At 41.3% G+C, this 17,921-nt stretch overlaps 1 protein-coding gene across 1 annotated transcript in view; it reads left to right on the top strand.

Annotated features, from left to right (window-relative positions):
* Positions 1–9,992, top strand: part of PHEX (phosphate regulating endopeptidase X-linked) — a 109,713-nt gene extending 99,721 nt beyond the window's left edge. Inside the window, exons 18-22 of the mRNA XM_076328889.1 lie at positions 634–764; positions 3,796–3,861; positions 3,981–4,085; positions 5,842–5,918; positions 9,599–9,992. Coding sequence (XP_076185004.1) covers positions 634–764; positions 3,796–3,861; positions 3,981–4,085; positions 5,842–5,918; positions 9,599–9,701 — 482 coding nt within the window. The 3' untranslated portion in view covers positions 9,702–9,992. The remainder of the gene's footprint in view (positions 1–633; positions 765–3,795; positions 3,862–3,980; positions 4,086–5,841; positions 5,919–9,598) is intronic.
* Positions 9,993–17,921: the final 7,929 nt, after the last annotated feature.

Raw genomic sequence — 17,921 nt, 5'->3', positions numbered from 1 at the left:
GAAGCAAATCTTAGGTTCTTCTCTGACTGGCTGGAGACATGATAGAGATTAGATACTCTCCTACAAATGAGATGGAGCAGGGACTTGAGACTGAATCTTCCACGAGCCATTGCTGTACCTATCAGCCTGGGGAATGGGGTGTATGTATTCTCCTTGCTTCCATGAATAGGGTTCAAATGTTCTGGTTTTGCTCCAAGGCAAAAAATGGAAACTTCAGAAGTTTCCATGAAATGGATTTTTTTTTTTTTCTGGTCAAGCGTATAATTAATTAATAATAAATTAGTTATCATCAGGTTTGCAGAATCAAAGGCACATGGGCTGAGGATGAAAAATACTCACAATTATACTTACAAGAAAGCTCATATGCCTCTTATGTAATTATAAAATGTACTATAGCACTCATTAGTCATTACTATTTTTTTCTGAAAATGGAAATTATGACAATAAATAAAATGCCAGTTTTCCACCACTGACTTGAGTGGGCTCAAGATTTTGCTCACTGATCTTATCCATTTTGTACACACACTTGCATGAGTACATTCACCTCTCATTTCTGTGCAGGTGATAGATTCCAAAACTGGAAAAGTATGGGGTTTTCTCCTACAAAAACATTAGTTTTCTTTCTTTTTTTAGGTCGGAAATATGACAAAAATGGAAATTTAGACCCTTGGTGGACAACTGACTCTGAAGAAAAATTTAAAGAGAAAACAAAATGCATGATTAATCAATACAGCAATTACTACTGGAAGAGAGCTGGCTTACATGTATGTAAAACACCAGTGATCGAAAGCAGCGGTGCCTTAGGAGTTTTGGGGTTTTTTTTAAGTTACCTTTTTATAAATCCCAACATATTGGGATATTAGGCTACCAACTTCATTTCTCACTACAAATCATTTTTTGAAGTGAATAATTGTGCTAAAAATTGTCTGTCAGATTTGATTAGTCCAGTCAAATACTACTACCCACACCCTGCTGACAGGGTTAAACCACTTCTTATCACATCGTATTGGAATCAGAGGAAGAGGATGAAGCCACTCAGCAGGGCCTGTCTAATTACTGTGAACATGTTAAATGCCTTCTGAAGATGAGTTCCATAATAAAACTGAGCAGCCACTCTTTTTAAAAAGAAGAATATAATAGCATGTTTTATAGATTCCCTTAGCAATTCCGCCTGTTATTTATTACAGCTATAAAATGGATGCATATACCCTACTTTATTTCACATTCAACCCTTGCTATTTCTTCCACATGTGCATGCAGACCCAATTTGTATCTTAAATGAAGGGAGTATGATAGCAGTAGCTCATAGAAAAGGACTGATAAAGAAAGTGCAAGGGAATGGTTTCTGTTTCACTGTCTGTCAGAGTTACGGGCTTTCCTGAAAATGTGCACATTATAGAAGTATCCGAAATGAAGGATAAATAGGAAAAATCCCAGACCTTCTGAAATCAATAGCTAAAATTCCAGTAATGTTGGCTGGGTTATGATTTTAATCTTAATTTTCAGGATAAATCATATACCCCACCCGCTACTCAATTGTACCACCTCTACTTACGTTTTAGAATCAGAAATAAAATTACGACTTTGCCTTTTAAGAATAGAGAGGTCACATTGAATGCTTAGCAATAATTTTAACACTTTTCCCGGGCTGTTTGTACTAGTCTCAGAAATAACAAGGCCATATTGTAGTCCAGTCTGAAATCCAACAACTCGGACTTGAAGTACTTCGTATAAGTTAATTTACAAATAAAAATTCTCAGGCTCGTTCCTGAATATCTGTAGGACAAAAACTTTCAATACAAAAATACCACTTAAAGAGGGTCATTAAAACCTTTCCCAAGGATGTGACTGAGCCCTTCCCATGCTCCTGCCATTGGCTTGGCCATCCCCTTTACCTTCTACGGTGTCTCTTGAGATGGGGTAGATCTGAATTTCCCTCCAGTATAGCTATTGCCTTTGAAGTCCGTGGATGGGCTTACTAGAGAGATCCTGTTACCCACAGCCTTGTCATCTGTAAGGCTTTTTCCTCCTATTTCCATGGGATAACATAAAGCACTTTTTAGATGATAGAAGAAGATTCTTGATATTTTCTGCCATATTTTATAGCTTTTGTATGAAGAGCTGTGCATGCAAAGAGCTTTTTTTTGCCTGTCATTTACATCAATGTCTGTACATTCTGCAGGGTTTTTACCCCTGTACGAATATTTTACATGGATTAAGAAACCTATTTACCTTCTTTCTCATTCAGTTCACAATAAAAATATCTCCAGAAAAGAAGCATAATGAAAGAAAAAGTGGATATAGAAATAGCTTCAGAGTGCAGTAATCACATAAAGTCATCTGATCAAATAAAGGGCTTATCACAGTCCCTGAGCCCTGTCACGAACAGTCTGCACAGAGTAGTCTCAGATACCTGACCCAGAGCTGCCTGAGATCAGCAGAAAGACTTCTTCCACTTATTAAAATGACCTATAGCCCAAGTGCCACTGCTAGGTTACTCTCAACTTATGACCTAAATCAGTCTACTTCACAAGCCCATTGCAAGAAAAATGTATGAGTAGGTAGACCAGAAAAAAAGCCAGCTGATGTGTGTGCATGTTCCCTGGAGTCCCAGCATCTTTTCTCCTCAAAACCTCTCTCCTACTTCCACCTCCAGCCTCCTGAGGGGAGGGAGGGCTGGCAGGAAAGGGGTGCACTTTTCTCTACTGCTCCCTTTTCTGCTTTGTTACACCCTTGGGTGTAACATTGGACCCAAGGCATCAAGCAAGATACCTAGGGTCTAATCCAGGTGCTCATCTGCACTGAGTGGTGGGGCTGTGCTCACGTACCTGGGTATCCCCTAGATCCTTTTACCTCTTCTCCCCCATTTTCCCCTCTTTAGCATCCTGAAACTAAGGTGGGTCCTGACACCAACCCCCCTATACTCATCCCTGTGGCATGGGAGAGCCTATCGTCAGAGGATTTGCAGGACGGCATTGACCTTCAGAGCTCTGCTCAAACTGTGCTCAATTGGTTATTGCCTTGCTCATTCGAGGCACAGTAGAGAGTAAAACTGCTTAGTTACAAATACAGTTTGGTAACACTAAGACCCTAGTAGGCTGGGTGATCAGAGATAATGCTGCACTTGCAGAAATGAGGGTTAATTCATAATGATATTGCACTTGGTAATACCAGGAGACTGGCTTTTTCAGAAAGTTTAGATAACACTGCTTCTCGCAATATATTCTTGTTGCTATTGCTTTTGCTCTTCGAATCGATACTGGGGAAAAGCAACGTGAATCTCCTTTGCAGATATTTTTAGAGCGCTGAATACACTATCAATTTCAATTCTGTCTCTGACAGTTACTTTTAATTATGCTGGTTTATGTTATGACTTAAAAGTTATTTTAGCATCCCAGTAGCATATAAAGAGTTATGTAGAGAAACAAATATAACCTTTTAGATAAAAGTTTAGGAAAGGGGCTACTGGATCTCACATGTAACTGGAGTGAAACAGTCTTCAGGGAAAAATTATTGATGCTCAGATCAAAGATCAGGGACTGGATTCTTGAGTGCATTTTATCTACTACATTTTGTGCTACAGACATCTAGGACCACAGCCAGGATAACTTATCACAGACGGTTGTTTACTGACAGTTTTCACATTGAAACCCAGTTTTCTTAACCAGAGATATGATGGTTGAAATTGGCTGAGGTCATTCTTGCCTTGTTTTATTTTTTCCCCTGTTTCTTGAAGTTGATCAAGAAAGAAGTTCAGAAACAGGTCAAATGACTGATGTTCTTTCATTCTGCCAGGTGAAAGGCAAGAGGACTTTGGCAGAAAACATTGCGGATAATGGAGGTTTGCGAGAGGCTTTCAGGGTAAGTAGATGAAAAATATCTGAAACATAGTATTATTTAAAAAAAAAAAAAAAAGAAAAAGAAAAAGCTGTGGTTAGGCTCCATGTCGCGAAAGGCACTTAGTATCTCTTTCTTATCAGGCATACAGGAGATGGATTACAGAAAAGAGGGGAGGAGAAGAAGAGCCTTTACTGCCAGGCCTTGAGTTCACACACAACCAGCTTTTCTTTCTGAGTTATGCCCATGTGAGTAGTACAAATGTGTTTCAAGTCCCCATCTATTAACCTGCACTATGTACAGTGCAGAGATGAGACTGCTTTGTTTCAACAGTCTACACCAGCCAAACCCAGACTTTTAAGGGTATAAGCAGAGAATTCTTCTCCCAGGACTATTATTTTTTTTCCCTTTCTTTGACGTCATCTATCTATCCATGGTTCCAGAACTGCTGAAATTATTCTTGGTTTTGCACAGTGTTGTCATGGCAGCTTTCTTTCCTCTTGCTGCTTACCTCTGCTGCAAGGCTTTTCTTGCACATATTGACTCCTTAACCTCTTTCCATTTTAGCTTCCCAGTTGTCTGGTGCTTGCCATACGCAGCAGTTTCTGACTGCTTCCACCACAGACTCCTGTTGCAAATGTACCATCACCATTCGTTACTAAGCATGTTGTTCAAGGAAACTAAGCAGCAGTGAAGAAAATCTTAGTTTAATTTTTCCCATCTTTGTTTGCTGTACACTAAATATGCTGTAGTAAAACTTTGATAGGGCATGCGAGTTTTTTATGAAAACGTGTAGAACAAGGGAGAGAATCAGAAATGATTTATTTGGTTAAGAGAGTTGGGGCGAACTCCCTATAATAAGGAGTAAAAGTTAGGCTATAAATCTTTGCCCACCAGCTGAAAGAATGAATCATCTAAAACTGAAGAAACAGAACCCAATGCAACCAACCCTGGCTGAAAATCATTTCTCTGCCGAGAGTCAGTGTAGCAGTGTATGGGTCTATGGCCACTTAAGTTTGACAATATTGATCAATGAAAAGACTCCACTTTGGTCATTTATGCTGAGTTGAGTTTCACACTATGTCAGCTTTTCTCCAGGAAAACTTTGAAGCCATGGGGAAGATCTGGGGGTCTTACAGGACCGCTGCAGGAATCGGACGTCCAGTGGACCCTCTGAGGGGAGGCATACGCACAGTGAGAGCAGCGTATGCCAGCTACCTTTGAGCTCAGCTTGTTTCCACAGAGCCTAAGACACTCAACAGACTCATTGAAACTGCCAGGGCTGTCTTCAGCCAGACAAACTTGCACTGAAGTTCACATATCCTATAGGCAGCCTGGCTTAAAGGATTTTGTCAATAGGAAACATTCAACACGGGCTTAGGTAAGGTAGGGGCTGCTTAAATGAGATTTTTCATGCAATGGGCACAGCATAAGAGGGATTATTTAGTTGTGCAAATATTCTCTCTACCCTGTTTTGTGGTCAGTTACAATTGGGTCAAGTATTGTGTTGGGGACCACTGATGGAAACTTGAAAAATGTGTAATTTCAAAAGAAACTGACATTCCAACATGGAACAAATGTGTCAGGAAATATAGCTGCAATTCTAGGGATGATAAGCAATCAGTGTGTGTACCTTCTATACACATTACATAGCTTTGAGATCAAGAAGTATGTTTGGTAATTATTAAGGCGTGAGATGCTACAGCACAAGCTGGAAAGCAAGCTACAATTAGAGAGAACCTCAAAAAAAGAACTAGTAAAGTGGCTATGATTAGATGATTAGAGTGGGTGGAGACTGGATCCATTAAGGGATTTGAAAAACAAGAGAATATACCAACAGAAAACTGCAAGTTAGCAAAGGTGAAACAAAATAGGAGTTTGTGGTGTCTTTCCATTTTGTGCGTTCTGTAAGAAACAGGCATCTTAACAGTGACATTACATTCCACTTTACTTCCAAAGTCATCCCAGATAACGTGTCTATTTCTGCTTTTTATCTTTTATTAGGTAAGATGCAACTCCTTTAGACCAGAATCTGCGAGAGAGCAAATATATATTGGAGCTCACAGCCCTCCTCAGTTCAGGTAGTGCAAATAATGTATTTACTCAGTATACATACAGAATCAATCACTGCAGCACACAAGTGCAGAAATTTAGCATGTTAAGAGGGGTTTAAGAGCAAACACAAAATTGGATTGTGCTCTTGGCTTAGATTGAAATTGAACTGTTTTTATTAGCGTATCTTTCACTGTTACAAATGCTTTTCTGTAAAAATGAGGGGGCTTGCATGTACCTTCAAAAGCAGTTGAACCAGACGACACTCTGATCCCTATGATGTTCTATAATCATGGCCTGAGTATCTAAAATGTCTATTCTATCACCTTTTTTTTCTATGCAATTCTACTTTAGAAAACAATTAATATTAGCAGGGTTCTTGATTTAATCTGCCTGAGTTCATTAAAAGCTTTCAAGTGAGTGCCTTGAATTATATTGATAAAGCAAAGCAAAGCATGCCCTGTAAGTTCAGTTCAAGATTGAACTCTTAGTTGCCCTTCAAGAGACACTTTGCTTGAAGGAGCTGTGGTAGTCCAGCCATAACAGCGTGTCTGTGTCCTTGCCCAAAAGGCCTCCCACAGGCTTTCCTAACCACAGACACCCCAGAACCTCAAGAAGGAAACGCTGGAAAAGGAGGAAGGTTTAAAGACTTCATAAGAATTAGGAAGCCAGAGTTTATTTCTCTGCTTCTCCACAGAGTTTGTGTGACCAAGAGCAAGTTTTTTCTGTTGGGATTCATGTCGGTTGTATTTACTCAACTAAGAATTGTGTGTTTGTCCTCAGTCAAGTGCTACATTACATCTGTATTTGGGGGAAGGATGTTAACTCCACAAGCTGATTCATAATGGAGGTGTCTCCAATACACAGGATTAGTTGCCTTCTGGAGATTCCTACCGCTTTCTGTTGACTAAAGAGGGAGCTGGGATCCTGCCTTCTCCAATGCTAAATTTAGGTGATATGAGCCCCCTTTGTCTCAGTTCTTTCTTGGTAAAGTAAAAATAGCAACACTGCTTTCACAGGGGAGTTGTGAGGTTGCTTCATAGGTACTCTGACATATTCCCTTGACACAGCCATGCCAAAGCTGAAGATATAAACACGGCATGCATAACATACCTTGGGCTACTTAGAACCAGAATGGGTTAAGAAATAATGGAACTGCAAACATGATGACACAAACTTAATATAAGCTAGTATTGCAGATGTGTATGCTTGGTCTTGGTAGACTTCTATACTCTGCATTGAAACCTGCACTACTGTACCTTTGCAATACCTGTTACACCAGCTAGCTAGGGTAAAACTAGTGCAGTATGCAAATCTGCACGCCTTTTAACAATTGAAAATACATCATGACAATGAGGACGGGAGTATCAGGCTGATCTTCAGCTTACAGAGCAATTTTATTTTTTTTTTTTAATCCTACCCTTGTTAAGCTTTTGGTAAAATAACCATCTCTTGCCTTTTAAAGTCCTCAGATTTATTTACCTATACGTATATTTACATATTCTGAATCATTACATAGCTACATTCCCGTGAGATGTTGCAAATCACAAAATATACAGGGAAGCCTGGGAATAGAGCATTCATGAGGAAAAATCATGAAGGAATCAGGCTATGAAAGAAAATTCCAGAGAAGGTTAGATGAATTTGGGGTCTAGAAAATACAGACAAAACTTTTTCGTAGTTTTTATGTGAGATACTCAGAATAGGCTTCTGTTTCAGACCTGAAGAGAAACTGCGGTGCTTGTCTCTTTTTGCAAATCATATCAACTGGGCTAACAAATTATATTATCTATTTCCCCCAACTTTGCTTCATTCGTGTCCCAAGACCATTATGAGTATAACAGCAGTACAGCTAGTTTCAACATTGGCAGCTCTTGCTATCCAAAAAGCCCAAACAGCCCTTTTTTAAGTAATTAGAAAAAAGTAACTATAAAAGATGATAGAAATGAGCAACACATATCCTGAGCATAGGTGTGTGCATCTGAGCTAGTCACCCGAGGTTCTCTTCACAGTCAAAAAAGAATAGGCGTTTTGAAAGTGTGTGTGTGTGTATATATATATGTATATATAAAATCCTTCTGTAAGTAATAAATTTGGATTACTTAGACTCTGCAAGTACATCCTTCTATTCACTGCCAAGGGAGCCCAGGGTCACCCATTCAGGGGAAGGTGTCTCTGCTGTAGTTCAACGGGATGAAATCCAGACAGCCCACTCTGATTCCACAGTTAATGTGTGGCAATATCAAACCATGGGTAGAAAAGCCACGTGCATGGACACATAAAGATCTTTTGCTGACTAGATTCTGGTTCTAGTTATTGGCAGATTTTCAGTTTTAGCCTGTGTCTGCTATTTTTGAATGCCGGTTTCAGAGTGAAATCCCTGGCATGTCAGGCAGAACTCCCGCCAACTTCAGCAGCAGTTCTGCATGACCAGCTCTTGCTGTTCCAGTCCCTGAATATGTATTTGCAATGTTTTTACAGTAAAGCTGTATATCTTATTTGAAGCCTAACATCATTTTGTAATTCTCCCTACAAAACTGACCTTTAGACATTTTTGCACCAGCTGACTGCAAATTTTCTTACCCACAGAAAGTCTAATCAATGTAATAAGAATGTTTTCTACCATGCTGAGCTATGCTGAGAAACTCATTGTCTGCAATGGAGAAAAATGCCTTCCCACTGCATAACAAAGAGGGTGGAAAGGCATACAATTAATATCTCAGTAGATACTTTTCTGCTTTATCTCAGGATGCTGTTTACTTTAATACCATTGCAAATTTCAGGTAAGTAAATTCCAAGATGCTTAAAAGCATAGGAAAAATCAGCAAACAACAAAATCCCAGTCTAGCAATGGTAAAATAATAATTTCTGACAGCACGAAATAATACAGACATGAAAGCAGGAGCCAAGGATGACTGCATACAAAGAGCGAGCTCTTCCCCTATGTCTGAAAGTGCCAGTCTGGGATGCAGACACATTGTCTAGCTTGTGCGAGGCAGGGATGTGCTGCTCTTACAGTATCACACCATCTGTGGTGGAAGCAAGAGAGCTTGGGGGCTGGTCAGGGCAGAAGCCTCAGAAAATGTATTTCCAAACTATCAGAGGAGTTGAGATGCTCACAGGTGTAAGGCTGAGCTGGCCAGTTAGAGAGGGTCTGCCTGACCCCCCTCCCCCCCCCCAACCTCCAGCTTCAGGCTGCAAAGTCCCAGGGACCCAGCATGCGTGTGTGTGTGTGCGCGCGCATACATGGGTGGGCAGAGGGTGTTGTTACAAGAATCTGGCTGGCATGAGCCAAATCAAATCACTTCCAGCACAGCCACGTGCCTATGCACTCCTGCCTGCTGGGCTGCAGTAGTTTGGCAGCTGCTGGAAGAAGAATTCCACTGTTGCAAGGCTATCGCTGATCCACCTTTGCTGCCAAGGGTCGGATTAGAAAATTGTTCTAAATGACGTAGTATCCACAAAATGCAATTGGTTTTGGTTGAGTTTCTAGCAATGTAAGATGCCTCTCAAAGCACCAAATGAAACAAGGTTGTCTTCACATTAACTTTAAATGGGAGTGCTTCTCCTGAACTTTTTTGGTTTTATTTGTGGAAAAATGACATGGGAAGCCTGAAAATTCAACCTGAAATGAACACACTGAAACACTTACAGGCCTGTAGTGTTTAACAGCAGACAATATGCACGTCAATCGCTTTTCTCTTTGCAGAGTTATCGGTGCCATGAGCAACTTTGAAGAGTTCCGTAAAGCTTTCAATTGCCCAACAAACACGACGATGAACCGAGGGGCAGAATCCTGCCGGCTGTGGTAGACGTCCCTTCCAGGTCTTCTGTCAAGAGGGGTCTGCAATGTGAACTGCTGCGTCTGAGCTCGAGCCCACTGCTAGAGTTTCAGAATAACGTTCTGCGATCTGGAGAGGCGTTACTTCAAATACATCTTCCTTATCCATGCTGATAACCTGCATGGATCTAATCACTCTCTATCCGGAGCCTAGAATCTTTTGAAATAGGAGCAGAGGATGGGTTTTCTTTAATAATAATAGTAATAATAATAAAGGAACTCCTTTTATCCTTAAAGCTACTCCTGTTCATCTGCAGTTGCATTGCTGTTGATGGACAACTGCCATTATCAATTCTAATTCCTGATTTATAGTTGAGCAAGAGGTAAATGCTAAAATCCAGTTTTAATCTGTTGCTCTGCAGGGGTGCTATGCAGACTGCTCCCACACAAAATTTATTCTTTCTGGATGAAGAAATTCATGAGGCCTGCTATAAAGCCAGCTCTGATCTGTTGTATGATACAGCATTTTCATAACTTAAACTGTCACTGCCCAGCATGCCATAAATGATGTTGCATGATGTAAAGACACAAGACTTTATATAAATTCGGTTTAATATGTCAGATTAGTGCCTCAGGTTTTGGAACAGTTTCAAGCTGAGAAAGCACCTCACGGTTTCCATCTGCCAGGACTAAACAGAAAGGATACTTGTCAGATCCTGGCCTTTTCTAATTTTAGAATAGCTTATGATAAAAATCAATGTATGATGAAAATCAGAGTTTTGCAGAGGGAATTCCCAGCACCATGATACTCAGAAATATTACAACACTTACTCCTGTTTACAGTGTGAGCAGTTTTTTTCCCAAAGGGTGATTTTTACCTTGTGCTGAAGGTAGGTTCTACATCTATTTTTAAGCCAGAAATACTATACCAATTTTAATTTAGGGATTTCTTAGTGTCTGGGTCTTACAGAGGAATGTACGCAGTGTGCATGTTTGTCCTCATGATCTGGACAGGGCAGGGTGACCTGTGATTTTAAGGAAAGAAGAATATGTAACTGAAAAACAGAGTACCAGCAGCATTTGACTTGTCTGGATAAGAAGAGCAATTCAGGAGTAGAGGACTTTTAAACACAGTATACACGCAGGCCAGTTGAGTTTTTAATTTGGTTTCTAACAATATTCATAAAACCCCATATTTTATTGCAGCAGAAAAACTTAAACTTAAAAACATAACTGTTACTAAGGGAGGGAAAAACCAAAACAGCCCTGTCTTCCCCAACAGAAATATACATATTTAACTGGTATTTATTTATACCTTGTGCATTAATTCATTTTTACATGGTGGAATTATTTCAAATAGAGGGAGAGTTTCTTTAGACTGATTTAATCGCTGCAAATCTATATGTCTCTGTGTGTGTATACTTTCATACATATATACACAAAAATATATAAATTATTCTATTTGCTTAAATTTTATTTTATCGGTATAGAAATGTTAGTAAGAGAAACTTTTTTTACAAAGATTGGTCAAATATTTTCCAACAGTCAAGGTGTAGGAAGGTTCAACTGAAGCTAAGTTTTTACAAATGGGGTTAGTTTCATATGTTTCTTTATAAAGAAGGGTGACATCGTGGAAACATACTTTATGGAAGGAGACAGGCCCTCAAGCTACCTTCCAGAGAGAAGGAAGCTGAGACTCCTGAACTCAAGGCACTGTTGCCACTTCTTAGAAACAAAATATTATGTTTTGGGACGAGGGCTTTCTTTTTTTCAGTTTTTCCCTGAAAAAGTCAAAGTTTTCTTAAGAGGAAAAGCATTTTTACTTCCTTCAAGCCAGCTCTTGTTCCAGTTCCATGGATTACAGTTTGTCATTTGAATTGCCACTACTAAATATTTTTCTTGGAGATATTTTTCATGTAGCCTGTTTAGATGGCAGTATTTTTATAGAGACTTTTCTCAAACAAGCAGGTATGGATCTTGAGCAAAGTGATACTGTTTACTTACTAATGGGAAAGTTCCTTAGCAAACTGAGTACTGTACTGAATACATTCCTGTGCTCATATGAGCACTGACATGACTTGATGTTGGCTGCTTTGGATCAACAACACAAAGTTCAGGGGTGACACCCTGGCCCCATTAAAGGTAGTACCAATACGGTCGTTGTCCTCAGAAAAGTCAGGACAGCAACTCAAACACTTATCTTAACTTTCTAAATTACTGGACTATGGAAAGCTAGTTTCACAACAGTCAGCTTTGGGTTTTCTAATTTTATCTCTCAGGTCAGAGATGCATTTGCAAGAGTTCCTCTCTCATGGCTATTTTCCAGTGGGACAGATTCTGTCATTTTGTGGTTTATGGGGTTGTTTCTCTGTATTGGATAGTGTTTTCTTCTAAAACGCCTTATGTTCACTGCCTTAAATGTCACTCTTGCTGCTCCTTGCTAGGCTCAGGTCTTTCATGTTTAATACCAAGGATTTTTGAATTGTGGTATGCATATTCCCAACAGCACAGGAACCACTGTGAAACTGTCATCCTTGCTAGGGTGAGCACCTATCCCCTACAGCAGGCAGCGGGCTGGGTCCTGGGCTGGGGGGATAGTGGGGAGCTGGAGGGTTTGGAGGCAATGCACTGGGATGGAGAAAGAGGGGGCATGGCAAAATTTTGCACCCTGATTTTAGCAGTTGAGAGGGGGCCTACACACTGCCAGGAAGGACAGAAGTCCTTGCTGCTGACCGGCACATTCATCGGTAGTATCCAAGTTTGGGGAATCCTTGCTGTTGATGCAGGTTTTCAGTACCTTGGTCTTAGGTCTTGCATATGCCCACGTGAGGATCCTGGCTTGCCTTATCTGCCTGCTTTTTACCTCAAACCAAACAGCTGATGATGCAATTTACAGTTCACTTTGGAGTCAGCTATTTAGGTATCAGTTGGAAAGCAAAACAGAAGGTACTTAAACGCATTCTTAACACTCAGTCACCACAGACAGCTAAAGCATAGTGATGGTTTGTGAGGACTCTTCCTGTTGCCTCTGTTTTATCAGACTCTCTGGCCCTGCTTTGCTTTCACATTGTGCCTCCTGGGTCTGTGCTAGCAATCCTTGCTGTGTTGCTGTCTGGCTCACTTTTTACATCTATGCAAAAGATTCTTTATCATATATATTCTTCTCCCAGAGCTTTTAAATTGGTATTTTTTTAAATTGCAAGTAATTATGTCAACACTCTTTTTTCTTTAAGCATATTGTGAAATATTTCTTCCTGTTGGCTTGGTAATCTACTTTTCCAGTGATCAGGAGGGGAAGGATCACCTATGAACAAAACATTTTTACCTTTGTAAATTTGAAGAGATATTTTTCTACTGTGTAGACGTAGAGAAACAACCCCTACTCCTGTCCCACATCCCCTTCTTTGGGTCCTGAAAATATGTAAACCTTTTTCTCCCCTCCCCTCTCCCCTCCTCTCTCCTCTCTCCTCTCACCTCTCTCTTCTCTCCTCTCTCCCAACCCTGAAAATGCTAAAACCACCTTATACACTGTAAGTATTTCTGCTGATAGCATTGTGAAGGAGTTAGCCTGACACACAAGTAGCTTTCTGAAAAGGCGGCTGTGCTATTCACCTGTGTAAACTGTTTAGGTATATAAATGATGTCCAAGCTGGGTCTTGATGCTGAAGGACCAAAAAACCCGGCTGCATTATAAAGCTCTGCCTCATGCCCTGTGCAGGGGGACTGCAGCACTCTTTAGGTAGGAACGCTATCATGACAGTAAACGTTTGAATTATTTATAAAATAATCAGGTGGGTTTATGTATAACTTTTCGCTGAGTATTATTCAACAAATTACATGCTTAGAAGTATATCTCACAGCAATGTTTTACAGATATATATATATATAGAGAGAGATATCTGTCTCCAAAGAAATATTAAAAGCCTGATGACTCAAGAGGCAGAACTGTAGTGAGTGAAAAGGTCTTTTGTGTTTATGTCTTTTTAATCTAGATTTTTATTTTGCTAGTCAGTCTATTGCACTTTTTAATTTTTCTTCTTGCATAATACTTTGATTGACTGTTTTGAAGACAATTGTGCTAGCCAATAAGAGCCAAAGTGATGAAGAATTTTCCTATGTTGCAGCATGGCAAAAGCTGCTTGGCCTGTCACTGTCGAACTCTACAATGTTACTTCTGTAATGTATCATCTTTATAAAATGTAATAAAGAGCACAATGACATGACCCCAGGTTCTCAAGGCTACTGTTACTGCTTGACAGCCTAAGAAGGACCTCCTCTCTGAGAGTCAACTAGCCATCTTCAGCCAGAGTTTATTAAGCTCCACTTGCCTCCACTAATCTGCTGGAGGCAATTAAAATGAACATAGGACGAACTACTGTGGATGATGGCTGGAGGCTGCAGAAATTGCGGAAGGGCAGGTGGCAGAGCTATCCTAACCAGAAGCCACCAGAGGAGAAGAAGGTGTGGGAGAAGATCAACCTGCCTGTCAACCCCACCCTTCTCCTCTTGCCCCAGTCTGTTCCTGTCTCGACCCACCATTTGTAGCCTCACCTGCTTTTCAAATGCTTTTAAGCATTTTCCAGAAGTGTTTTTAATAGGATAACCCTAGCGCCATGCCCGAGTTTGAACTGCAGCTCAGCGATGTCTCTTCCCAGCCAGCACAAAGAAGTGGTTTTGCTGCCTTCCCAGTCTGGGGTGTGACTGCAGGTAGCTTAGCGTGCTGCTGTTCCTCGCCGTGTACTTCATGAGCCTGACCGAGCATTTGTTCAAGGGCTGTTCAGGCACAGAGACCGTGCCAAGGCCTTACACGTTACCAACTCGGCTCTTCTGGGCTAAATGCCCTATTTCTTGGGCTCTGACCAGTTTCCTGATATTGCTTGGGTTCCCATAAGCAGCGGTGCTGGCCCACCTCAAGGCACCACAAAGCCTGTGAGCAGTGAGGAGCAATTGTTACCTGATGGGGACAATGGCTGAAGTTGGCCTTGCCACAGATTTTGAATGGTGCTCTGTGGCGACACAGCCTCTCAAGGCCCACAGCTTTGTGCAGGCAACTCTCTACATAGCTTTTGGGTTTGGGGAGGGAGGGAGACTTTGTCTTTGAAAGCCTGCATCAGTTCTGTCACCTGCTTTACAGTGCAGCCTTACCAACATTTCTACGGGCAAAAGCAAAGGTTTGCGTGGAGGAAGATGAACGAACAAAGCAAAGGTTGGGGTTGGAGCATGAAACCAGCCTCAGCATGAGGAAAATGTTTTGCTCATGGGGTTTGCTGAGCTTGCCCGCATCTTGGAAAGATGCTTTAACAATGGCTATAGATCGCCTGGCGGAATTCAGGGTTTATCTGCTACAGCAAGAGCCCGCTTCACTAATCAGACAAGTTAATCCCATTTAAAATGTAATATATATTAAAACCAGAAAAGAAATAAAAGATTCCCGAGGGATTCTCCAACACAGCATTATGTTTTATTAAATATAACATCAAAGTTGGAAGCTACTGAGAATCAAGATAATGTGTTACACTAATTTGTGATCAAAGAAAGAGATATAATGATATAATTTTAATCAACCATAAGCACCACAGCTGAAAGAGCTTTACGTATGAGGTTAGACACATACACAGATGCATACATTAAATCTGGGTGTGAACTTCGATGCAGATTTTTGAAAAAGTCTCTAAAAATTTTATCATATCTATATCTACTGTTTGAACTGGTGAAGAAGTGACCTGTTTAACAAAGCTTGGGGAAAGGCTTCAAAAGGGATTTTAAAGCTTTTTCTACCACAAAGTTTATTTAACATACCAGCGCTGCTTTGAACAATGACAGTGCTGGTTGTTTTACATGGGCAATACACGCTCCCCTTCTGAAATGTGAGTAGCAGAGATTTTGGTACAAGAATCTGAAAAAATATGATGTCGCATCCTCTTACTTCAACGCTAGGAAAGTATTTGGGTGAAACCCAGAAAAAAAATAATTATCTTCTCAAATACAACAAGCAGAGAAACATGAATATATGAATATATGCCATGATATGCAATTAAAAAAAATGCCAAACTGGGCCAGGGGAATGGTTCACAAACTTGCTAGATCATTTCTGCTGGGAGAAAAACCTGAGTGCAGGAGACCTGTCTGCCTTTGTAACTCATTGGGGAGTGTGTGGGTGTTACAGCTAAGTCCCTTGTGGGTGTCCCAGCACCGTGCCTGCTCAGAGCTGACCCCATTGGCCAGAGGGCTGGAGGGGTTACCTGCCTTTTCTAGGGTGTCCAGAGCCCCCAGGAAGGCTGTGTCTGCAATTCTGCCACTGACTTCTAGTTTTATGCATCTTTTTTGTTCTGCTTCCCCAAGCACACATAACAGTCATATGAATCAACCGATCTCCATACCGTGGCATTTTAAAGGAAAAAAATGGTGCCATTATAGGTCCATGCTGCAAAACAATGCGGCGCCACTGCATCTTAAAAACACCCACATGTTTTGTGGAATAGGGCTGCTCTTAATCAGACACTTAACGCATATGCTTTCATGTCATTCTGCTAGAACAGGGCTTCAGTGGTTTGCACTGAAGAGACGAGAGCAACATACGGAGTGACCTCTGAATAGGATGATAAAGAGAAATTAGAAACTCTTTTCTTTAGTGTTATAAATCATTAAAAGATTTTACAAAGCATTAGTGCAAATACTGCTATAAAAGATAATATATATGTATGGGCACAGCACAGGAAGTCTGTAAGTCTGTGCTATGTAAGTGTATATAAAAATGTCAGAAATATGAGTTATTTAAAAAAAATAGAGTCTCGGGGTAAAACTCTGACCTCACTGACTTCATTGGGTGATTAACATCTGTGGGGACAGCATTTTACCCCATCTGGATAACGGCACATAAACTTCACTGATTTAAAACTATTTGGGACACATGTTTTCTTCTAGCCAGAAAAAAATCTTTAGCCTTTGGGATTTTCAAAAGCTGCCCTGTCCTCAGTCATTTGCATAGGACTGACTCTATTTACTCTTATCTAGCAGGTATTGCATTTTCACCTTTTTAAACACTTTAAGAGTTACTTTTATCACTGTTTCAGAATTGCAAAGTAGTTTTTTCAACTTGACTTTCCCACATAAGGCTCTATTAACCATTAAAGTAAACATGGTATGTCCTGTCGAACTAAGTGTAGGCTTATTTATGCCACTGAGGTGATTTTGTCTCCATGATGTGACAGATAAGTTTCGTGTTACTGGAGTGACAGGGAAACCCGGCAGTGCCCGTGGCAGTGACAGCACTGCCCGGGTGCCGGGTGGCCGGGGAAGGAGGTGTGTAGTCCACCGCAGGCAGGAAAAGCCGCTCAGCAAGAAGGCAGGGAGTGCTTCCCTGTGCACCTTGCACTATATCCAAGACATTTAAATGGTACCGCCTAGAAAAATAAAGACATCTGTTGTCCCAACCAAGAAATTAAAGTAAATTTCTTGTGAAAATCAAAAAGGTGGGAAAACTCAAGCCATCATACTGAGTGAGGCCAGTAATAAAAGCACCCGCGTCTTGCTTGTGCATGCTCCAGCAGTGTTACAGCCATGGGCATCTGCAGAACCGCCTCTGCCTGCAGGTGTGTCTTTCCCTTCGTTTTGAGACAACGCAAAAGGCTGGATGGGCTGAGTGAGGAACAAAACCCCCCACCACGGCGAGAGCAGTGCAGAAGGAAGGCTCGGTAAGAAACAGGGCACCCCCCGTGCTGCCCGGACAGGAGTCACCAGCAGCTCCAGCACAAGTTCCCGCTTCAGCAGCGGGTGCAATGCAACCTCCTCACAGAGGCAGGTTTAAACCCATTTGGTTAAACCTCCTGCTTCCTTAGGGAAGCCTGCTTGTGAAAAAACAAATGAAATGGGGAGGAGGATGGGGCTTGGCCCAGAGAGATCTGTCTTAGCAGCTGGGCACACCTTGGTTCACACGAGCACTTGTGCAAGGACTGGTGCAAGCACAAGTGTGCCACCTATTCAGTTGCCAGTGTTCATGCGTTTCTCCTCCCTCCCCGCCATTTCACAGCCAGGGGCCAGGCCCTTGCTGGCCTGTTGTCACCATCAGCTCGCCTGCAGCAGTGACAGCTACCCTGCTGGAGCCGGGCCCTGCAAACAGGGAAGGGGTGTGCGGTGTGCATATATGTAATGTACATATGTGCAGCATGCATATGTGCAGTGCAAATGTGCAGCGTGCGTACGTGCAGTGCAGCGTGCATGCGTAGTGCACGTGCGCAGTGTGCTCTGCCTC

This window comes from Aptenodytes patagonicus, chromosome 1 (assembly GCF_965638725.1).
Source record: "Aptenodytes patagonicus chromosome 1, bAptPat1.pri.cur, whole genome shotgun sequence".
Lineage (NCBI taxonomy): Eukaryota > Metazoa > Chordata > Aves > Sphenisciformes > Spheniscidae > Aptenodytes > Aptenodytes patagonicus.
Note: the sequence above shows the minus strand (reverse complement) of the source record. Positions and strands in the feature narration are given on the sequence as shown.